The sequence below is a fragment of the Rhinoderma darwinii genome, chromosome 5, assembly GCF_050947455.1.
Source record: "Rhinoderma darwinii isolate aRhiDar2 chromosome 5, aRhiDar2.hap1, whole genome shotgun sequence".
NCBI lineage: Eukaryota > Metazoa > Chordata > Amphibia > Anura > Rhinodermatidae > Rhinoderma > Rhinoderma darwinii.
In genome coordinates, this window is record NC_134691.1 from 153,650,716 (window position 1) to 153,675,874 (window position 25,159).

Consider the following 25,159-nt stretch of genomic DNA (forward strand, 5'->3'; position numbering starts at 1 on the left):
AGTTTTTTTCATCAGGGTGCTATCCGTAGTTTTAACTGATGGCACCCTGACACATATATTTCAATGGGGCCATGCACACTTCCGTTATTTTAACAGAACTGTGCGGCCGTTCTGTCAAAAATAGGACAGGTCCTACTCCTGCCCGTTTTTGACGGAACAGTCTCGGCCTTGTCATTAGCGGCCGTACAACAGCCGACAGAAGTGTGCATGCAGCCTAACTGTGATCACGAGTTATTTTAAAATTCTTAAATAAGCAGATTTGTTTATTTTTAGATATTTAAGATGTTAGCCATACATGAGTCGGAATTCATAGATGGCATAGTGGCATGTCAATCTTCTATAGCAGTGGTTCCCAAACTTTCTGAGGATGGGACCCATTGTTTGGGACACCCTCCGCCCCCACACTACCGTACTTAGCCCCGTTTTGTCTGACGCATTTCAACATCATTCGTAGTTAGATGCCGGGATTAAGCTCCATTCAAAAAATAAGTCTCTACCCCACGCAGTATAATGCCCTTATAGTGCCTCAACACACAGTATAATGCCCCCATAGATGCCCCACACAGTATAATGACCCCTTAGTGCCTTCCAACATAGTATAATGCCTATAAAGCCCCCCCCCCCACACAGAATAATGCACCCACACATTATAATGCCCCCACAGTGCCTAATAAAAAAATAAAATAATTCCTCATCTACGCCCGTTCCCACGACAAGTGGAGGACATCCTTCTGCTCCTCCGGTCTGTGCAGTGTGTTACTCGTCAGACAGGCGCGATGACGACACCACATCGCATCTGTCTGCACCAAGTCATTCACGGCTCGGCGCATAGTGCATGCTGGAGCAAGGAGCAGTTCACTCTATGCTCCAACATTGGTTTTAACCATATCTTCGTCCTGAGGATGAACATGGAGTTGAAACTGGGACATCGGTAATTGGATTGCGAACTCCCCCCCCCGGATGTCTTCACACGACCCCCCCATGGAGTCGCGACCCACAGTTTGGGAAACGCTGTTCTACAGAACCATTGTTGGGAACACACTCCTTTCTAGAATAAGACCTGCGCTACGTGGTGACAATTGTAGCCATGCAAGTGAGGTCAGTCGCACTATGTATGCATCTGTGACTTGAGGGCTGCCAAATGCTAGAATGGCCTTGTTACAAAGCTTTAGCGGCATGATACTATTGAGGGACATTTAGGTCTTATTTACAGTGTCGTTTTTTTCATGCCTTTTGCAGGAGTGGATGCCATAAAGCAGAAGTATAAGTGTGTTCTATGTATTATGTCCATATGTAAACTATTATGTTCCAGAGTGTATTTGGTACTGTGCATTATACACACACACAGGCATCTATTACATCGCTGGTGGCTGCCAGCACAACATTACCTCTTTGACTGCACTTTGCTAGGTGCATAAGTATTGCCGCCCTACTTCTACTACCTTACCTTAAATAAAATGTGGACAGATTAAAAATACCTGCACTAGATGACCCATGTCAAACCGCAAACATACAAAAATGTGGGCAATGTGTCTATGAAGTTGGCTAATTCTATCCTGGGGTCATATTTTGGAGCGTGTGATATCCTGTATCCCTCTATGAAATAAACATTTGTTTAGGTTTCTTAGTTTTCTATTCAAGCCAGGTAACCGGAATGGCCTCCAATAGAGAGTTAGGGCTCATTCAGAGGAACGTGAATAACGTCCAGGAGCTGCGCAGGGAAATCACACACCGCACACGGACTTATTTATTTTAATGGGGCCGTTCTCACATGCAGGAGTTTTCACGCAACGAGAGTCCGTTGCGTAAAACTCACTGCATGTCCTATATTGGTGCGTTTTTCACGCACCTATCGCCCGTTGAAGTCAATTGAAAATAATAAAAATAAAAAAAAAGTTGTGCTTTGCTAGTGCGTGAATAACACATGCCCCTCGCAAAGCACACCAATGCATAACAGACCAGATTCCCGCGCGTGAATCTAATACGCTCGTGTGAATGTAGCCTTACCTAGCTGTCCCGGACTCCTGCCTAGTTATGTCTCCTATACTGCGGTTTTTTCTCATTAGGTTGAAATGTTTCATTTCGAAAGTAACCCCTTAGTGACCAGCGTATTTTAGGCCTTAATGACCAAGGTATTTTTTACGTTTTTCCATCGTCACATTAAAAGAGCTATAACTTTTTTTTGTTTTTGCGTCGACATAGCTGTATAAGGACTTGTATTTTGCGGTACAAGTTGTATTTTTGTATAGCACCATTTTGGGGTACATATAATTAATTGATTAACTTTTATTAACTTTTTTTTTTTTTTTTTCTTTGGCGAATAGAAAAAAAAAACATATCGACACTTATTTTATTTTTTTTTGGCGTCCTAAATTTAAGCAGTTTACCGTGTGGCTAAAAATAACATAACTTTATTTAGCGGATCGTTACGATTGGGACGATACCAAACTTATAGGTTTTTTATGTTTTACTACTTTAACACCGTAAGAACACTTTTTTTTCTCAAATTATTTACTTTTGTGTCTCCATATTTGAAGAGCCATAACTTTTTGGGTTTTTCTGCCGATGCAGCTGTATTAGGGCTTTTCTTATGCGGGATGATTTGTAGTTTTTGTTGGTACCATTTTTTAGTATATGCGACTTTTTGATGACTTATCACATTTTGTGTAAGGCAGGATGAACAGAAAACAGCAATTCTGGCATTTGTTTTTTATTTTATTTTTTACGGCGTTCGCCACGCGAGTTAAATAATGTAATATCTTTATAGTTGGGGTCGTTACGGACGCGACGATACCAAATATGTGTAACTTTTTAGGTGTTCATAATAAAGCATTTTGTAAGGGTTTTTGGTTTTTTTTAAATTTATTTATTATAAATTTTCTTTGTATTATTTCCTTTCTTTTTTTTCTTAGTCACACTAGGGGACTTTACTATGCAATTATTTGATCGCTTTTATATTACACTGCAATACTCTATTGCAGTGTATTATTGCGTGTCAGTGTAAAACTGGCAGGCACCTGTTAGTCCATGCCTCTGGCATTCACTACAGGCAGACCTGGGGACCTTTGTTAGGCCCCGGCTGCCATAGAAGCCACCGGCAACCTGCGATCGCAGTACCGGTGGGGTGAGAGAGGGAGCCCCCTCCCTCCAAAACCACTTAGATGCATGCTCTCGGTATTGAGCGCCGCATCTAAGGGGTTAATCAGGCGGATTTCGATCCGCCCGCTCGAGCAGCGCTGCCCCAATTCTCAGCTACCTCTGGGCAGGGAGTTTTAACTGCTCCTGGCGGCGATTCTTTATTCTGATGCATCAGAATAAAGCCTGTTAGTGGCCTCCTTGAAGAGGTGTATTGGCGGTCACTAACTGGTTAAGGGTTCTATAGAGTGCCTACACCCTTTGCCACTGTTCAGGTGTAATAAATCTCTGAACAGTGGCGAAGAGGTTTGATTGTTCTATGGAGCCCTTTCATTCTGGAAATCGTAGGTGGTTGGAGATCAGACTTTTACCAATGTGGTTTTCCACAAGTGCATTTGGGCCTGTTGACATCAGCGTCTGGAAACTATAGCTTCCGTTTGCATTACCATTGATTTCAATGATAATGCTTCCATTTCAATTGATGTCCGTTCCGTAAAGTTTTGACTACGCTATTGTTTCCGTTAAAAAAAAAAACGGAAACTTTATTGAACGGAATCAAACGGAAACAAGCTGAAACTGAAGCATTACCATTGAAATCAATGGTAATGCAAACAGAAGCTATAGTTGTTTGTTCGACTTTCCGTTCTTCTGTTCCTCTGACGGAATAAATTAACGGAAACCCTAAACGGAACCAGACGCTGATGTGAACAAGACCTATGACATATAAAAAATCTTTCCTCTTTTAGCAGTTTTCTTTTGCAATTCCCCTTCCCCATTTAGGTTTGGCAGCAATAGGGTGGTCAGTGAAAATTGAACATGGTCGACTTAATTGAACCAGAGTGGACATCCATTTGAGAGAGCTCAAAAGCCATGACCTTCGGTATTTTGTCTTCTGCACACATGCAGATAGATTTACATAAATATTGTCAACATATATCTCATGGGACTATACAGTCTATGGGCTAAGTCACCAGCAAGTGCGGTTAAATTTATTCAACTCCCCAGTAATGATAGAAACTCCAAATATCAAATAGAACACAAGAGAAAGAAACAGAGTCAAAAACTATCAATAAATGTAAATTTGCCAATGGCATAGAAAAATATATTTATTGGACAATACAAATAACACGATTAAAAATAGACTACAAATCAAAATAGACTGTATATCTCCAAATGGTATGGGAGAGGGACGTGGGTCATGGAGGTAAAACAGTACAAACAACCGTTTATAACAGTAGTTCTAAGCGGTTTACTAAAAAGTAGATACAGAGGAAGCGAGGGTTAGCTACAACCATATACAATGTCGGTATATATCAGCAAGAGCGTTTAATCTTAGTAACAGGCATAAAAAGGATAAAGAGCTTAATAGTTAAGCAAAGAACGTCTCCGTGCAACCAGACCTGCTGTCTAAGTAGACGTAAATGTTTTGCAGCTAAACCTATCGCAAGCTCAGAAAAGTGAATGTATCAATCAGTAGTCATTGCAAAAGAAACACCGCTAGTACTGACCCATATCGTTCCAAGGATGTGGTGACTCCCAAAGGTGGAGAAACCTAGTAGACCTGGGCGATCTGGCCTGAAGATTATTCTTTTACAGACGGGAATTTCTTTATTGTAAAATGCCTCCCCTGCCTCTAGCAGCTGTGAGCATTTGTATGGGACTGGCAGGTGCCAACAAATCAAACTCTCCTTTTCCACAGTTGTTTCTTAGGCTGCAAATCTCTACACACGGTCTCAGGCGGACAGAAACCCCTGGATGGGACTTACGAGTCTCCACATTCACTCTAAAACCCTGTTCACACTGAGTTTTTTTTTGTAGGCAGAAAATTCTGCCTCAAAATTCCATCTGGCATTTTGAGGCAGATATAGATCTGCCTGCACGCCGTTTGCCGTGTTTTTCACTGCGTTTTTCTCCCGCGGCCATTGAGCACCGCAGGTAAAAACACTTTCTCTGCCTCCCATTGATGTCAATGGGAGGTCAGAGACGTAAACGCCCGAAGATAGGGCATGTCGCTTCTTTTTCCCGCGAGAAGGTTTTACTGCTCGCGGGGGAAAAAAGCGCCTTTGCCTCCCATTGAAATCAATTGGAGGCGTTTTCGGCTGTTTTTTGGCGCGTTTTCCGATGCGATTTCCACGCCAAAAAAGTGTAAAAAAAACTCTGTGTGAACAGGGCCTAAGCCGCTTACAGAATCCTCCTCACATTGCTGACATGAGACTGGAAACCGGACTGAATTTAGGTTGAATTCACACAAGGCAGATTCAGTTGCAGAAATTTCCGATTTCTAGTTGGTTACATTCATCTGGATAAGGTTGTTTCTGCAGCGAGTACGTGGATTTCTACGAGTTCCATTCAGATGAATAGAACTGATTTTCAGTTGCAAAAATTTCTGCCACCAACTCAAATCCACCCATAGGCCTAGTTCACAGAGTGTTTTGCAGGCAGAAAAAATCTGCCTCAAAATTCCTCTAGGAATTTTGAGGCAGACTGTGACCTGCCTGCGTTTTTTTGCTGCATTTTTTTGCTGCGTTTTTCACGCCTTTTTTTTTTTAATTTTTTTTATTTTTATACCTACGGCCATTGATGACCACGGGCAAAAACATCACAAAAAATACGCTTTTTTTAATTTTATTATTTCAATGAAAGGTCAGGGGCGGACCACGGCAACAAAGGACATGCTGGGTTTGTATTTCCCCCCCACAAGCGGCTAAAAGCCGTCCGGGGACAAAATGTCTCTGCCTCCCATTGAAATCAATGGTAGGCGATTTCTGCCGTCTTTTTGCGCTGATTCAGATGCAGTTTCTGCATTAAAATCCGCGCCAAAAAACTCTGTTTGAACTGACCCTTAGACCTGATTGTATACGTCCGTGTGCTTTGCGTGAAAACAACGAACAGCATACGGACCCATGCGTCTCAATGTGGCTATTCAGATATGCGTGATTTTTCACGCAGCGTGAATCTCATGCATTTCCTATTTTGATGCGTTTTTGCGTACACCACACACCCATTGACCTGTTCTGCATGATGTCTGTGATTCACGCACCAGTTGCTAAAGAAATGCAGAAAAAAAGTGTGGCAACACGGACATAAAAAACGGATGCCACACAGAACACGCACTGATACCACACGGAACTGCAACGCAGGAAAAACTCTTAACATACATCTCACAGGTCAAGTGACAGGTTAGGTGTTGCCAACAAATTGTTGAGACACCTCCAAAATATAAATCGAGAGTAGCAAACTCCAATATATCATGACAAGAAAATGAGAACAAGGAGTCATAACGCCACGAGTAATAGAAAAAAAGTATACATTTAATTTATTACAATATCATAAACAAGAGAAATATAAAAACACAAAGCGAGGATCTAAAACAGAGTCTGTATGTGGATCACTCAAAAAAGACGATAGTATAGCCAAGGGCATAATATTAATATTACACATTAAAGAAGTGTATACAACAGGAAGCAAAGAGACCATTGACTAAGCGTTTATAAGTCTGATATCTGCTATTTAAAATATGACAACAGGTAACACTTAGGGCTTATTCAGACGAACGTGATATATGTCCGTACAACGCGCGTGATTTTCACGTGCCTCGCACGGACCTATATTAGTTTATGGGGCCGTGCAGACAGTCCGTGATTTTTACGCAGTGTGTGTCCGCTGCGTAAAACTCACGACATGTCCGTTCTTTGTGCGTATTTTGCGCATCACGCACCCATTGAGGTCAATGGGTGTGTGAATATCACGCGCAGCTCACGGAAGCACTTCCGTGGGACGCGCGTGATTCGCGCAACAGCAGTGAAAAGGATGAGTGAAAACCGAATAGCACCACGTGCTTTTCTGCTTACAAACATCCAAACGGAGTGTCATAAAGATGGCGGCTGCGCGAAAAGCACGCAGCCACGCACCATATGATCATGACACACGGAGCTGTTAAGCGCTTTTTGCGCACACAAAATGCCGCGTTTTTTTGCTTGCGCAAAATGCACACGCTTGTGTGAATCCGGCCTTAGGTTATGTTCACACGCCCTATTTACGGACGTAATTCAGGCGTTTTACGCCTCAAATTACGACCGAAAAAACGGCTCCAAACTGCTGTCAAAAGACGGCGCGTAAAAAGACGCCTGCCTCAAAGAAGTGCATGTCACTTCTAGGGACGTAATTGGAGGCGTTTTTTATTGACTCCATAGAAAACAGCTCCATTTACGTCCTTAAAAGACGCCGCGAAAAACGCGCGCACTTGTCAAAACGTCTGAAATTCAGGAGCTGTTTTCGCCTGAAAACAGCTCCGTAATTTCAGACGTAATTGGCGTTGCCATGTGAACATACCCTTAGGTGTCAGAAAAATTTCAGACATAAGAGACACTAGAAAGAGTAATCTGCCCAAAATACCGGACATAGATCAGGGAAGAGTGACAAGAGAAAAAAATGTATAGAGAAATCCTCCAGCTCACCTGACACACTCCGGTGTGTCGTTGATAGCGCCCGGATCCTCGTGTCGGCACACGGAGTAACAATTGGAGATAGAGGGCAGGGTAGGATCCAGCGCTGAGACGTTTAAAATGGAATTCAGTTTTCCAAGTTTAATGTATTCGTTAAAAAGGGAAGTCCAGTGGTATCCGGTCCTAGGCGTGCATGAAGTGAAGGTCCCATTTTTATCTATGTTCACACAGTGTACAGACATAACATTTGCTATTTGTCTAGTACACAGAAATTATCACATCACCAACCCCATTATGCACTTTGTTAAAGTCTCCCCTCCTTCCAGTTACAGTTGTGGTCCACCTCACATTTCCTCCCCCCTTCACATCCCATCCTCAACAACGCAATATAGAGCCCTGTTCACAACTACAAAACATTCTGACTAGAACCTAGTTCAAATAAAACAATTCTGACTAGAACATATGTGTAAAGAAATTGAAGAAGAGTCATAGCAAACAATTACAGTGTATAGGAACACTAAAACTCGCAAGACCAACCGATATAGTAAGGCACCAACAGACTCCTAAACAATGGATTTTCATAAATCTAATATTCTGTCAAGTAATCAAAGGTGTTTCACAAAGTCCTAATTATCATCAAGCACGATATATCAAAAATTAACACAAATCAAATTACTTACCAACATCCAATGACAGACTCGAAAAGGAGTTAGAACCCGACCGTCAATCACCTTGATGTTGTATTCCAAAACGAGTCCTGGAATGCAACCGAACCAAACCAAACTTTATTAAAACAGACAAAACAAGCGAGTTGACATGATGTTAACCTTATATGTCAGAATAAAAATTACAAGTTTCAGTAATTCTATACCACAATACAGTTTCAGAAGACCCTCTGAGCAGTATACAAACATACACAATATCTATCAAAATATCAACTTATGGTTACCCAATACCTAAATTCGGAGTTTGCGTCTCACAGCCTTACAACCATGACACGCAATCATTACCCACTCATCAGCTGTTTTCAATCCTCGCAGAATATATATGACAGCGCGCTCTTTTTAAAACCTACCACAGCCAAGTCTAAGGACGCAGTGCCGTCCGAAACGCGTAGGCCAAAGAGGATATATTTTTTCTTCCCTTCACTTCATGCACGCCTAGGACCTGATACCACTGGACTTCCCTTTTTAACGAATACATTAAACTTGGAAAACTGAATTCCATTTTAAACGTCTCAGCGCTGGATCCTACCCTGCCCTCTATCTCCATCAGGGAAGAGTGCTCTGGAATGACCGGAGATGTAAATCTATGCCCACCTGGGGGGCCAGTGTAACAAATCTTACCCATGGAGATGAAGGTAATTAGGTGGTCCACACAGTGAGATAACGCCCTGACGCGCGTTTCGCTGGTACAGCTTCTCCAGGGAGGAAAAACTCTGCGTTTTATGCAGACGCAAAATGAATCAGTTCCTGTGAATCTAGCCTTACAGTACATGCTGCCCTACATAAATGCACGCTCACGTATGCCCACTCACTACAGACAGGTGTAAATACATACATTCATTCATACATGCACACCTGAAGACATACGCCACATGCAGGTACACTCAATACCTACAGCATATACACAGATGTACCGACACATACACATTCTCACTACTACATGCACACGTACAATCAAACATACGTTCTCTCATTTACTGCAGACGCATGCTATTTACAACACCGTGTTTGTAGCTAGTGAATGTGTATTCCTCGCACACATGAACGCTCACTATCTAGATGCGCGCACTTATTGCAGACAGTCACATATCATACCTATGTGCATTCTAATTACATTTTTATTTTTTTTCAGAATAACGCAGCAACAAAAATCAGACATGAGAAACTTCGCTCGCAGTGGGAGGCGTTCATGGAGGAACAGGAGAAGAGCTGTTTGGCAATCGATGAGGAGCACAATAAAGCTGTGCTCCGTTTAAAGGAACAGTATGTGCAGATGGACAAGGAGCTCTCCAAAATGGCGTCCTTTTAAAAAGAACTTTTTGCATATCATAAAGCATACCTGTGATCCATAGATGCCTGCTTGCCATTCTGTTATCTGTTAAAAAAAAAAGAGCGGTGGAAAGTTTCCATTACCTCATATATCAAGTGCCTGAAGAAGACCAAGATCTGGGATAAGATCGAGGACAAGCGGGGTAGTGCAGGCGATTCATAGATACATTGTATGCGTTTCATTTTAAATACCGGATAGACATGGAAGTTTGATCTGTTGGTCATCTGTTTGTGCTTGTCCCTTCAATCAACTTTTTGTATTGAATCTGTTTTATGCAATTGTTGTACAATGGACTATACAAATATCACTGTGTACTTCAGCAATATCGAGCTCCTCTACCTATGAAATAATTCAGCAATAAAATAACAAGGTACAGCAAGAAGCAAGTGAAGAAAGCAATCTGAAGTCATTCTTGAAATATTGAAATTTATATTTGGCAAGTACGGTTAACTTAAAGGGGGTCGGTTTTTTTCTTTTTCATAGAGATATTAGTCTACTGCAGGTCCACGTGAATATTGATGTTAATTTATAGTAATAACTGCAGATTTTTTTTTCACATCTCTCATCTGACTTGTGAAAAATCTTTTTATACTCTTGATGGTTGGCGTCAACCTACGCCAACCACACAAGTGGTAGTACATACTCAGTCAGCAATGAAAATGATGGGAGTTACTTGAGTTTTCCATAATACTCATTAATTGCAATAGAGAGTTAAAACAATAGAATACACAATCCATTGTCAGATGTCTGACATGTCCAGAAGTCACTATATATATATATATATATATATATATACACACACACCCCCACCCCCGGGGGAGTTATTCATACATGTCCAATAAACCGGGAAGCAGCCCAAATATAGTTCAACACAAAGAAATTCCAAATCTAAAACAATAGTGAAAGCAATGTCACTGGCATAATCACTGGTGCATTTTTCGAACAGAAACTTTACCAACCAAAACCTCCAAAGAAACGGTGGGTAAAAGCCCAAAAAAAAGGGGGGGGGTGGGTAGGGAAAAAAAGGTGAGTAGGTATATTATGGAGCCAACAAGACATTGTACGAACGTCACAATTCAAATCTATATTGTCCAGAGGAGGTAAAGTTAATCTAAGGGTATGTTCACCCGGCTTATTTTTCGGCCTGAAAAATCGGAAGCAGAACGCCTCCAAACATCTGCCCATTGATTTCAATGGGAAAAACAGCTTTCTGTTCCGACGGGCCGCTTTTTTATACGCGGCCAGTTTGAAAAAGGCTGCATAAAAAAATGGCCCGCAAAAAAGTACATATCACTTCTTGAGATGTTTTTTGGAGCCGTTTTTCATTGACTCCATAGAAAATCAGCTCCAAAAACGGCTGTTAAAAACACAGCGAAAAACGCGAGCAGCTTAAAAAACCGTCAGAAAATCAGAACCTGTTTTCTCTTGAAAACAGCGCTGTATTTTCAAACGTTTTGGATTTTGTGTGTGCCCATACCCTAACAAAACCCATGTTTTCTGGAATTTATTTGAGCCACCTCTAATGGAGGCTGTAAGCTCCTCAGTACGCATTCAGAAGTCGCTTTTCAGACAACCCGTTCACCATTGTGGAAAATGTATATGAAAATGTCATCTAGTCTTTAACTCCTTAATGACTGCCCACCGTCTTTTGACGGCAGGCGGTGCATGTCTTCAGTCTACAGCAAAGTCTTTTGGCGTCGCTGTAGAAGAGGCTGATGAGCGCTTCTGTGATCACTCGTCCTCTAAGCAGAAGCTGTAACAGCTCCTGATCTTAGAGCAGCCTGCTTAATACAGCTGGGGTCGGAAAACATTCGGACTCCAACTGTTTAACCCTTTGATCGACAAAGTCTATGACCGCTTTGATCTCTTCATCGGAAACCCGGTGACGTGATCAAACACCGGGGAATCCCTCTGCAGTCAGCCATGGGGATCTCCAAAGGACCCCAGGGCTGTCTGTTCAGTAAACCTGCTGTTCGGGTATACTATGTGCTGCCCTAACAGCAGCCTGTGTCATAGTGACACAGTATCATGTATTAGCATACAGGAGTATGCTAATACATTACAAGTAAACAATAAAGTTATCCCTTAATGGGATTTTTTTAAAAAGTAACAAAATAAATATACATTTAAAAAAAAAAAAAAAAGTCATTATTTTGCATAAAACATATTTTATTGCCCCTACACTAAATAAAAACAAAAACCTACACATATTAGGTATCTAAATGAAAGTAATAACCTGAAGAGTTAATCTAATGGGTTATTTAGTTTAAAACGTGAACAGGATAAAAAGTAAACAAGAAAAACTGCCGAGAACCGCTTTTTCTTATATTCACGCCGTAAAAATAATTTTTTTTCTACCTCCAAACTATGACAATAAAACTACAATTTGTCAAGCATAAAACAAGGCCTTATACGGCCACGTCAATGAAAAAATAAAAAAGTTATGGCTGCTGAAATGCAGAGAGGTATAAACTGAAAAATGTAGCTGGTCATTAACCCCTTCCCAACATCCACCGTATATATACGGCTCTGTCGGGAAGGTGTTCCCGCAAACCGCAGTACAGTTACGTCGCAGTGATGGTGCGGGCACAGAAGCAGCGTCGGCACCATCACCGCGGGTGACAGCTGGCACCTTCCTGTAACTGCCAGGACCGGAGCTATTCTCCGATTCGGCTGATTAACCCCAGTGTATTAGAGTATCGATCGGGGGAATCAGGCACTTAAGTGCCCTAGTGGGACAAGTCAAAAAAATCGTAAAACAATAAAAACACAAGTTTCAAGTAAAAAAAGAAGCTAAACTGCCTTTTTTTCCCCATAGTAAGCCTTTTATTATGGGAAAAAAATGTAAAAAAACTATACATAATTGGTATCGCCGCGTCCGTAACGACCCAAACTACAAAACTATTATGTAAATTATCCCGCACGGTGAACGCCGTAAAAAATCACATATAAACACATTTACTTCAAAATAGTACCAATATAAACGACAATCCGTCCCGCAAAAAATAATCCCTGACACCGCTTTGTCAACGAAAAAATAAAAAAGTTATGGGTCTTAGAACATGGCGACAAAGAAAACAAATGATTTGATAAAAAAAGTGATTTTATTGTGCAAAAGCTGCAATACATAAAAAAAACTATAAATTTGGTATCGCCGTAATCGTATCGACCCGCAGAATAAAGCTAACATGTAATTTAGGGCGCACTGTGGATGCCGAAAAAAAACAAACAATAACTATTCCAGATATGCTTGTTTTTGGTAATTTCCCTTACCAAAAAAAAAAGAAATAAAAAGTGATCAAAAAGTCGTATGTGTCCCAAAATAGTACCAATAAAATCTACAGCCCATCTCGCAAAAAAACAAGCCCGCACACCGCTCAATCAACTGAAAAATAAAAAAGTTATGGCACTAGTAATGCGGTGATGCAAAAATATCTCAATGCGCAGGGGAACATTCCTTCAGTTTCAGGGCCCTAGTATTTAGGAACTAGGAAAGGGAATGGACATGGCACATCCGCTGGAAGCGAGGGCGCCCGTATTATACCAGCGCAACACTTTTCCAGCAATATTTCCCAAACTACGAAGGAGAAAAAGTCCCCAAAAGGTGCAGAGCGTTACAAAAGGGGGATAAGAAAGAAAACCGTTTATCAGTGTGACACCGGCCTGCGCATAACGGATTGCTACACAGCGTAACCCACATCTATGGATAATTGTATTATTTACCCCATTATTATACCCTCTTATTATGCCCTGATGTACTCCGCACAGATTACATATACTCTGATATACTCCGCACAGATTACATATACCCCCACGTTATAAACTGAAATACCAGCAAAACTCAAACAAAACTACCAAGCAAAATCCATGCTCAAAATGGCGGTTTCCCTTCTTAGCCCTACAGTGTGCCCAAACAGCCATTTATGGCCGCAAGTAAGGCATTAACATACCCGGGAGAACCCGCTTAACAATTTATGGGGTAAGATTCTCCAGGGGCACAACATATTGTTCGGTGAATAGGCAGATCAGTGGAAAAATTGCAATTTTCACTTTGCACCATCCACTGCGTATTCATTTCTGAAAAACACCTGTGGAGTATAAATTCTCACTACACCCCTTGATAAATGCCTTTAGGGGTGTAGTTTCTAAAACGGGGTCACTTTTGTTTGGTACATCAGGGGTTTTGCAAATGCAACATGGCGTCTGCAAACCATTCCAGCAAAATCTACGCTCCAAATGATAAATACTGCTCCTTTTCTTCTGAATGCTCCCATATATGTAAACAGCCGATTATAACCACATATGGGGTGTTACCGTACTCGGGAGAAATTGCTTTACAAATGTTGGGGTGCTTTTCCTTCTCTATTCCTTATAAAAATGAAAAATGTTGATCTAAAACTACATCTTATTGGAAAAAAAATATTTTTCATTTTCATGGCTTAATTCTAATTCCGCAAAAAACCTTTGGGATCAAAATTCTCACTATACCCCTAGGTGATTCTTCAGGGGGTGCAGTTTTCCAAATGGAGTCACTTTTGGGGTGTTTCCACTGTACTAGTACTACAGGGGCTCAGCAAATGTGACATGGTGCCAAGAAACCATTCCAAAATCCAAATGGTGCTCCTTCCATTCTGAGCCCTACTGTGTGTCCAAACAGACGTTTATGACCACATGTGAGGTATTGTTTTACTCGGGAGAAATTGCTTTACAAATGTTGCAGTGTTTTTTCTCCTACAGTTCTTGTGGAAATGAAAAAAAATTAGCTAAACCTACATTTTCTTTGAAAAATTTTGATTTTTATTTTTACGGCCTACTTCCAATAAGTTCTGTAAAACACCCGTGGGGTCAAAATGCTCACTGTACCCCTAGATAATTTCCTCAATGGATGTAGTTTCCAAAATGGGGTCACTTGTTGGGGGTTTCCACTGTTTTGTCCCCTCAGGGGCTTTGCAAATGCGACATGGCCACCGCAAACCATTCCTGCTAAATTTGAGTTCCAAATGCCGCTCTTTCCCTTCTCAGCCTCGCCGTGTGTCCAAACGGCCGTTTATTACCACATGTGGGGTACTGTTTTACTCGGGAGAAATTTCTTTACAAATTTGATGGTGCTTTTTCTCCTTTAGTCCTCGTGGAAATGAAAAAAAATTAGCTAAACCTACATTTTATTTGAAAAAATGTAGATTTTCATGGCCTAGTTCCAAAAATGTTTGCAAAAAAACTGACGAGTTAAAATGCTTGCTACACCCCTAAATAAATTCCTCGAGGAGTGTAGTTTCCCAAATGGGGTCACTTTTGGGGGGTTTCCACTGTTTTAGTACCACAAGACCTCTTCAAAGCTGACATTGTGCCTAAAATATATTCTAATAAAAAGGAGGCCCAAAATCCACTAGGTCCTACTTTGCTTCGGAGGCTGGTGCTTCAGTTCAGTAGCATACTAGAGCCACATGTGGGATATTTCCTAAAACTGCAGAACCTGGGCAATAAATATTGAGTTGCGTTTCTCTGGTAAAACCATCTGTGGTACAAAAAAATGGATTCAAAATGAATTTCTGGAAAAAATAATGAACTTTGTAAATTTCACCTCTACTTTGCCTTAATTCCTGCGAAATGTCTAAAAGGTTAAGAAACTTTCTAAATGCTGTTTTGAATTCTTTGAGGGGTGCAGTTTTTAAAATCGGGTGACTTATTAGGGGTTTCTAATATCTAAGGACCTCAAAGCCACTTCGGAACTGAACTGGCCCCTTTAGAAATAGCCTTTTGAAATTTTCTTGAAAATGTAAGAAACTGCTGCTAAAGTTCTAAGCCTTGTAACGTCCTAGAAAAATAAAAGGATGTCCAAAAAACGATGCCAAACTAAAGTAGACATATGGGTGATGTTAATTAGCAACAATTTTGTGTGGTATAACTGCCTGTCTTACAAGCAAATACATTTAAATTGAGAAAAATGCTAATTTTGCAATTTTTCGCTAAATTGTGGTGTTTTTTACAATTAAATACTGAATGTATCAGGCAAATTTTGCCTTTAACATAAAGTCCAATAAGTCACAAGAAAACAATCTCAGAATCGCTTGGATAGCATTCCGGAGTTATTACCACATTAAGTGAAACATGTCAGATTTGAAAAATGAGGCTCTGTCAGGAAAGACAAAAGTGGTCAAAGAGGGAAGGGGTTAAGGCCTTTTTAGGCCCGGTCATTAAGGGGTTAAAGATACAGCTTCTGCTAGACATCACTAGATAAGAAAAAAAAACACTTTTATGATCATGTCAATCCAAAAAACCTGACGTATATGACGCTATCTGATATCTTGCCTTGGCTGTGTTACCAAGTGTTCTAAACCTTGACATTTTTTTTATCCAACATTATGTTCACACTGTAGGATGGGCAAGATCTGTGTAGATCTGTAATCCTGTCATCAGTATTTTAAAGGCCACACAGACATAATTCAATATCTTGAGGGATCACATTAGGGCATAACCAGACGTGGCGTATTTTTTCCGCCACTGTCCGCATCAATGCTGCACATAATCTGCGTTGCAGATTCTGTTGCGGCTCTGCCTAAAATGGGCATTAAATTGATGCGGACTAGCCGTTGCGTATTGAGGTGAAAGTACTTTCCCTTCTCTCTATCAGTGCAGGATAGAGAGAAGGGGCTGCCCTTTCCGCAGAAAAAGTAAAAGAAATTCATACTTACCCGGCCGTTGTCTTGGTGACGCGTCCCTCTCTTGACATCCAGCCCGACCTCCCTGGATGACGCGGCAGTCCATGTGACCGATGCAGCCTGTGATTGGCTGCAGCCGTCACTTGGACTGAAACGTCATCCCGGGAGGCCGGACTGGAGGAAGAAGCAGGGAGTTCTTGGTAAGTATGAACTTCTATTTTTTTTTACAGGTTGATGTATATTGTGATCGGAAGTCACTGTCCAGAGTGCTCAAACAGTTACTGCCGATCGTTTAACTCTTTCAGCACCCTGGACAGTGACTATTTACTGACGTCGCCTAGCAACGCTCCCGTAATTACGGGTGCACACACGTAGTCACCCGTAATTACGGGAGCCCCATTGACTTCTATGGGCCTGCCCGTGCCGTAATAACGGCCCGTGATTACGGGCATTTTTACGTTAGTGTGCATGGGGCTTCAGTCTGGCTGTAGACCTAGAAATACATGGGTCCAGCCAGAATGAAGAAAGATCATGTTCGTAAAACAAATACGCTACGCAGCACACATAACATCTGAGGACTTCATTGCGGAATTTTGACTCTCCATTGAAGTCAATGGAGAAATTCCGCAATGAGTCCGCAACAAGTCTGCTACACGTCCACAACAGCCAGTGTATGCTGCGGACACCAAATTCCGCACCGCAGACTATGCTCCGCAACGGAATTGTCCGCAACGTGTAAACGAACCTAACGAAAAAGGTGTGGAAAGCTATGGAGAAACATGGATATCCGAAGCGGATTGTCCGCAGCGGAATTCCAGAGCAATTCCGCCACGTCTGGTCAAATTGATGATGAAGGAAAAAACTGAGCCAAAGGAGTACAGAAGGCACATGCGCAGCAGAGTTCAACATTGTGTGGGCAGATCGGAAAAGGATTTCCACGCAAAACGTGAAATTGTTTGTTGATCTATGCACCATTTTAACTTGACTTAAATTACACCGCTTTGTAACGCAGCCAAAGCCATTTTCTGTATATCTTTATTTGAAATAAATATATAAATAAAATACCGGTAGTTTTGGGGTTCGCTATATCAAGAGTGGTATTAACAGACATACAAGTTGCATCATAAGCCGTTTAGTCTAATAGTGTCGCTACTATGAAAACTACCACACACCGACTGTACTGTCCCTGCTACATCTTTTCTAACTTTTCCATTACTTTTATTTAACTTTGGTGAAGAATTATTTCTTGGTGTTAGTCCTTAATAACAGGTTATAATAATAAATTTAGCATACTATCACAGTGGTTGTCTCATCAATACAACCCTCTCCAAGAATCCCTGGCGATCATCTGTTGGCTGCAGGAACCCCTGATGATAAGATAAGCGGACGTCGGTGGGAAAATTTCTTCTCATAACTTTCCTGTGCAGGGGCTGCTGCAAAGCAAATGTAGTATTACATGGCCATTTAAATTGCTGCAGCTCTACCTCTGGCTTATATAGGGGGATCCTGCGTGCTGGTGACTCCCTCTTTGTTGCCATATGCCCTAATAGGACTTATGGACAGGGGTCGTTCACATATACATATTTAACAGAAGCCACGACGCAGTGCCGGATCTGTCTTATGATGGATACCATTGACTTAGGCTTCGCTCACATCTTTGTCAGGGCTCCATTCTGGCGTTCCGTCAGAGCTTTCCATCGGAACGGAGCCCTGACTGAAACAAACGTAAACCATAGGTTTCCGTTTCCATCACCATTGATTTCAATGGTAACTGATCCGGTGCAAGTGGTTTGTCTCCGTTGTGCAAGGGTTCCGTCGTTTTGACGGAATCAATACCGAATATGTGAGCGAAGCCTTACAATGGGGTCTGTATGGTTCCGCCGAGGTGTCCATATTTTTTTTTTTGCCTTTTTACAGAGTCTATAACGGAGGCTCCAAAGTGTAATTATTTATTGAAGATTAGATGATACACATAACTATCTGAATGTTTTCCAAAAGCACCAGTTTGTATATATATATATATATATATATATATATATATATATATTATATATCTATAAAGTGTGTGTGTGTGTGTGTGTGTTTTTTATTTATTTTACCAGATCTGTATTCCATCCCTATACCTGTAATGTTCACTACGGCTTCATGTGTATGAGGTCATTCAGTGGAAACCATTTTAAGCAGTGTGTTTGAAATAAACAAATTAAATGCAATAATGACAAGATGTTTTTATGACTTTTGCATTTAAAATGATATTTTAGTCGTCCGGCTTCTTCAAGTAGGAAAATATAGAACTATTTAATATTATTTCAATGATTTCAATTGCATAAGTGCAACAATGGTAGCCTGTGTCAGGTTATGGCTTTATGTCAAAGCTCCCTTCCTGGCAACATGGTAAAAATGTGATTACAGTGAGTGCAGGAGATGGAATAAATATTTGAGATTTCTTACAATAACACTGAGCTGCAGCCAAGCTTCCCTATCCGCTACTGTCGGGACTAAGGTATCATCAATCATTGCTGGGTAACTGGCCTGAAGAAGGAGTTCGCCATTGCTAAAACGTGCTGGAATGCTGGTCACTGCAACTAAGATTTTTGTACCTGATGCATGGAAAAGAAAGAAGCTATGACTATAACAGTGCCTTCCCCAAAGATGTGCTACTTGTTGGAAGTTGTACAATGGGCCTTTCACAGTGACGGTACTCTGTATTCTACACTCGACTGGATTCACAAACAACGTTTTGTTGCTTTTTTAATCACATTTTGACAGCGTTTTTTTGTGCGGCCAATTATTACATTTACCGCTTAACAACATGAAACACACTTACGGCGTTGCCGCCAATGTCTCAGCGCAAAACCACGTAACTACATTGCAAAGGTGGTGCGGGCTAAGAAGCTGAGCCTGCAGCATCACCAGCGGGAGTCAGCTGTATAAAACAGCTGACACTCTACCGTAACGGCAGGGACAGAAGCTAGCTCTGATCCCTGGCGATTAGCTTCTTAAATGTTGCGGTCAAAAGTGGTTTGTAGCCGATAGACACCCCTGCTATAGCAACCGGAGGCCTAGCAATTGCCTCCTGGTCTGCCAAGTACAGAAGCATATTTGGCCCCATCAGAGGCCGGGTCTTATAAACTTGCTGACAGTGTAAAACTGACAGCTCTAATACATAGTACTACATAGGTAGCGCAATGTATTAGAATAGCGATCAAGGGTGCAGGCCTCTAAGTCCCCTAGTGGGCCAAAAAATAAATTTAATAAAAATGTACAAAAATAAAAGTTTAAAGTTAAAAAAAACTAAAATCGCCTTTTTTTATCATAAGTCTTTTATGATAGGAAAAAATTAAAAAAGTATACGTATTTGGTATCGCCTCGTCCGTAATGACTCGAACTATAATAAAAAAATTGAAAAATAAAAAAGTTATGGCTCTTAGAATATGGTGGCACAAAAATGTATTTAAAAAAAAATTTGATTTTATTGTGCAAAGACTGTAAAACATAAAGAAAAACTATATACATATGGTATTGCCGCAATCGCATCGATTGGCAGAATAAAGTTAATGTCATTTATAGAACACTGTAAAAAAAAAAATGCTGTTTCTTGGTCACCTTTCTTCCCAAAAACTTCAATAAAACGTGATCAAAAAGTCGCATGTACCCCAATGAAAACTACAGGTTGTCCCCCAAAAAATAAGCCCTCACACAGCTCAGTCGACGTAAAAATAAAAAAAGTTCTGGCTCTCAGAATATGGTGACAGAAAAGGGGAATAAGATTGGGCACTATTTATCAGTGCGACACTGGCCACACATCTGCGGATTATTATTTACCTCATTATTATACCCTCCTATTATGCCCTGATGTACTCCGCACAGCTTACATATGCCCCCACCTTATAAACTGAAATACCAGCAATACCCCAAACAGAACTACTACCAAGCAAAATCCACGCTCCAAAAGCCAAATGGCGCTCCCTCCCTTCTGAGCCCTACAGCATGCCGAAACAGCAGTTTAAGTCCACATATATTGCATTCCCACAACCGGGAGAAATTGCTTAACATTTTATGAGATATTTGTCTTCGGTGGCACAAACTGGGCACAACATATTGCACACTGGCATATCAGCTGAAAATTTCAATTTTCACTTTGTACCATCCGCTGCGCATTCATTTCTAATAAAAAAAACACCTGTTTGGCCAGAATGCTCACTACACTTAAAAATGCCTTAAGGGGTGTAGTTTCCAAAATGGGGGTTACTTCTTGGTGGTTTGTTTTACTATTTGACCTCAGAGCCTCTGCAATTGTGGACCAATGCTGTGAAAATCACCAAAATAGGCCTCAAATGCGCATGGTGCTCTTTTACTCCTGAGTCCTGTCATATTTCCAGGCCAATGATTAATGAGAGGTGTAGTTTCCAAAACGGAGTCACTTCTCGAATGTTTCTACTGTACTCTGGTACCTCAGGTACTTTGCAAATGCGACATGGTGCTCATTCCCATCTGAGCCCTGCCATGTGCTCAAACAGCAGTTTAGGGCCACATATGGGGTATTACTATAAGGAGAAATCGGGTAACAAATTGTGTGTTGTTCTTTTTCTCCCATTTCCCTGTGAAAAAATTGGGAGCTAAAACTACATATTATTGGGAAAAAATTAAATGTTTAATTTTTACTGCCTAATTCTAATAAAATCTATGAACCATCTGTGGGGTCAAAATGCTCACTAGACCCCTAGATGAATGCCCTGAGGGGTGTGGTTTCCAAAATAGAGTCACTTTTAAGGGGTTTCCACTGTGCTGGTACCTCAGGGGCTCTGCAAATATGACACGGCACCCAATAAACAATCCAGCAAAATCTGCATGCCAAATAGCGCTCCTGAGCCTAAACGCTAAGTACAACTTTGAAAACGTTTTTGGTTTTTAAATAAAAATGTGTATCAGTGTGTCTGGTGCTGCTTTCTAATTATATTTTATTAAAAATAATTTTTACTTTTTGAGATATAGCTGCTTTGTTTCCTGTGCACAGAGCAGCTGTATAGTGCACTGAGACCTGAATCCTTCAGGTCAGCGGCACCTCACGGATAGAGGTTTCAGTGATAGATACAGCTTCTCTGTATACAGGATACAAAACAGCTATAGCTCAAAAAGTAAAATCTTTTAATAAAATGTAATTAGAAAGTGGCATCAAACACATTGGCACACATTTTTATTTTAAAAAAAAAACATTTTCAAAAGTGTACATAGCGTTTAAACGTCATTCTATGAGAAAAATATTGATTTTAATTTTCACGGCCTGATCCATTAAATTTAGCAAAAAATCCTGTGGCGTTAAAATGTTCACTTTACCTCTAGATTAATTTCTTAGGAGGTGTAGTTTCCAAAATAGTGCATTTTTGGGGGTGTTTCCTATGTTTTAGCACCACAAGACCTCTTCAAACCTGACATGGTGCCTAAAATATATTTTAGTAAAAAAGGAGGCCTTAAATCCACTGGGTCCTGCTTCATTTCTAAGGCATGTGTTTCAGTCCATTAGGACACTAGGGCCACATGTGGGATATTTCTAAAAACGGCAGAATCTGGGCAATAAATAATGAGCTGCGTTTCTCTGATAAAACATTTTGTGTTACAGAACAAAAATGGATTAAAATTGAATTTCTAAAAAAATTAAATGTTCTACATGCTGTTTTGAATAATTTGAGGATGGAGTTTTTAAAATGGGGTGATTTATGGGGGGTTTATAATATATAGGCCCCTTAAAGCCACTTCAGATCTGAACTGGTCCCTAAAAAAATAGGTTTTGGAAATTGTCTTGAAAATGTGAGAAATTGCTGCTAAAGTTCTAAGCCTTGTAACGTAGAAAAATAAAAGGACGTTCAAAAACGATGCCAACATAAAGTAGACATCTGCTAAATGTTAAATAGTAACTATTTTGTGTGGTATTACTATCAGTCTTACAGGAAGATACATTTAAATTTGGAGTCGATGTCTGTTCATTCTCCTGTCACTCCGGTGAAGGAACTGCTCGCGAGATCACGCTGTGCTGAGTACAGCTGAACATGAATGAAGAGAAGTGTATTACGCTGATTGGTCAGCGTCATACACTTTTCTTTACAAGACCCACATTTAGAAAAAATTAGCAGAAATCTAACAATGATCAGAACTTTGTCACTAAGGGTATGTTCACACGGCCTATTTACGGACGTAAATCGGGCGTTTTTGCCCCGAATTACGCCCGAAAATAGCGCCTCAATAGCGCTGACAAACATCTGCCCATTGAAAGCAATGGGCAGACGTTTGTCTGTTCACACGAGGCGTATATTTACGCGCCGCTGTCAAATGACGGCGCGTAAATAGACGCCCGCGTAGAAGAAGTGACCTGTCACTTCTTTGGCCGTAATTGGAGCCGCTATTCATTGACTCCAATGAATAGCAGCGCTAATTACGGCCGTAATTGACGCGGCGTTCAAGCGCCTGCACATGCCGGTACGGCTGACGGAGCTAGCTCCCACCCTCTGTCTATTTATACCTGCCTTTCCTGTTCCTCCTTGCTTGTGATTCTTCTCGTTTGGTTTCCTGGCCCTGCTGCAGCTTCTTGAACTATTTTTCCCTGCTTCATATTGACCTCGGCTTGTTCACTACTCTCCTGCTCTGCGTTTGGTACCTCGTACACTCCTGGTTTGACTCGGCTCGTTCACCACTCTTGTTGCTCACGGTGTTGCCGTGGGCAACTGCCCCATTTCCCTTAGCTTCTGTGTACCCTTGTCTGTTTGTCTGTCGTGTACTTATTGAGCGTAGGGACCGTCGCCCAGTTGTACCCCGTCGCCTAGGGCGGGTCGTTGCAAGTAGGCAGGGACTGAGTGGCGGGTAGATTAGGGCTCACTTGTCTGTTTCCCTACCCCCACCATTACACCCTTTAGGGTCAGTTTACACGTTGCATAAATACTGCGGATTTTCCACAACAAAATTTGTTGCGCAAAATCCGCAGCAATTACAGTAGCAGCAAAGTGGATGAGATAAAACAAATCTCATCCACACGCTGCGTAAATACAGAGCGGTAAAAATGCTCAGAAATTTACCTGCGGTGCAGAATTTTATTCTGCAACATGTAAATTGAATTTGCGTAAACGCTGCCTATTTGTTGCGGGTTTTCCCCATTGAATTCAATGGGAGGTAAAACCTGCAACAGATGGCAGATGTTGCAGTTTTTGCTTAGGGTTCACAGCGATTCCGCCGGAAAAAACGCAACTTAGTGTCTGTTTCTTCCTCCAGGCTGGCCTCCTGGGATGATGTTTCATCCCATGTGACCATTGCAGCCAATCACAGGCTGTAGTGGCGATCACTTGGGATGAAACATGATCCCAAGAACCTGGCCTGGATGACGTCGGCCTCTTGGGATTAGCCGGCAGTATTTACGGACCGAACACACTGCATGGAGCCGGGCTCTTATCGTCATAGTTATCCTGCAGCGAGGCAGGGACTCCTAGTGTCATAGATAACTATGATGATAAGCGCCCGGCTCCTTGCAGTGTGTTCAGTCTGGGAAATACTGCCAACATACGGTCCGTATATCACGGACCCAACACGCTCGTGTGAATTCGGCCTTAGTATGAAACCCCTTAATAAGGTCTGGTGAAACCAATTAACTTTAGAAGTCACATAATTAGTTCAATAAGGTCCCACTGTGTGCAATCAAAGTGTCACATGATCTGTCGCATGATGTAAATATAAATACACCTGTTCTAAAAGTAACCGGAGTTTACAACACCACTAAACAAGCAACATGAAGATCAAGGAGCTCTCCAAACAAGTCAGAGCCAAAGCTGTAGAGAAGTATAGATCAGTGTTGGGTTATAAAAAAATCTCCCGAACTTTGAACATCAGACAAAGCACCATTAATAAATTTATTATACCAAATATGGCAAAATTACAAACCTGACGAGAAGGCCATCCACTAAAACTCATAGACCGGTCAAGGACGGCATCAATCAGAGATTCAACAAAGACACCAGTGATAACACAGTGGAGATGGAAGTATCTGTCCATGGGAGCGCTATAAGCCGTACACACCACAGAAAGGGGCGACTGTCCTCTACTTGTCTTGCCAGCAGCTACTCAGTTCCGACGGAGTAGCCCAGTGGGTCCACATTCCCAGTGGACGTTACAATTTCTAGCCAGGCTTCTCCTAACAGTAAATGGTTGTACCTGGGTCCCACTGGTTTCTGCCAGTTCTGAGCTGATGGCACTGATGGACATGTTCCTATCTCAAAAGGGAAGTAGGCATGATGTGTCTTTGATCTGCTGCACTTACTTTAACTTTGCCTGTTTCTTTGTGCTTCCTCAAAAACTTTGAACAGCACATGCTAAAACACCAGTCTGCTTTGAAATTTTTACCTGGGAGAGACCTTTCTGATGCAGTATAACTACCTTTTGTCTTGTTCCTCTGCTCAGTCTTGATGGTTGACCTGTGGCATGAAACTGTCTTCCACAACCTCACCTTTGTAGCAGAGTTTGGCTGTTCCTCACCCAGTTTTTAGCCTCCTATACAGCTGTTTCTGTTACAGTTAATGACTATGTTTCAACCTACATATGAAAGTGATGATCATTACCTCCTGTTTGGTATAATTGGCTAAACATACACCTGACTATAATCCTGCAAAATCCATGACTTTGTGCTAGTATACCAAGAAGAATTGATGCTGTTTTGAAGGCAAAGGGTGGTTACACCAAATATTGGTTTGATTTAGATTTCTCTTCTGTTCATTCACTTTGTAATTTGTTAATTAAAACTATTAACACGTCTATTTTTGAAACAGTTTTTCCGCAACTGCCTGAAACTTTTTGCACAGTACTTTATATATACAAAAAAAGTGTTTC

General features: G+C 41.2%; 1 protein-coding gene and 1 long non-coding RNA gene across 2 annotated transcripts in view; one reads left to right on the forward strand and one right to left on the reverse strand.

The window, feature by feature from the left end:
* Positions 1-7,784, reverse strand: part of LOC142651669 (uncharacterized) — a 54,919-nt gene extending 47,135 nt beyond the window's left edge. Inside the window, exon 1 of the long non-coding RNA XR_012847679.1 lies at positions 7,593-7,784. This is a non-coding gene — a long non-coding RNA (uncharacterized LOC142651669). The remainder of the gene's footprint in view (positions 1-7,592) is intronic.
* BLOC1S5 (biogenesis of lysosomal organelles complex 1 subunit 5) overlaps positions 1-10,030 on the forward strand; it is an 86,636-nt gene extending 76,606 nt beyond the window's left edge. Inside the window, exon 5 of the mRNA XM_075826655.1 lies at positions 9,438-10,030. Within this exon, the coding sequence (XP_075682770.1) occupies positions 9,438-9,614 (177 nt within the window). The 3' untranslated portion in view covers positions 9,615-10,030. The remainder of the gene's footprint in view (positions 1-9,437) is intronic.
* The last annotated feature ends 15,129 nt before the right edge of the window (positions 10,031-25,159 follow it).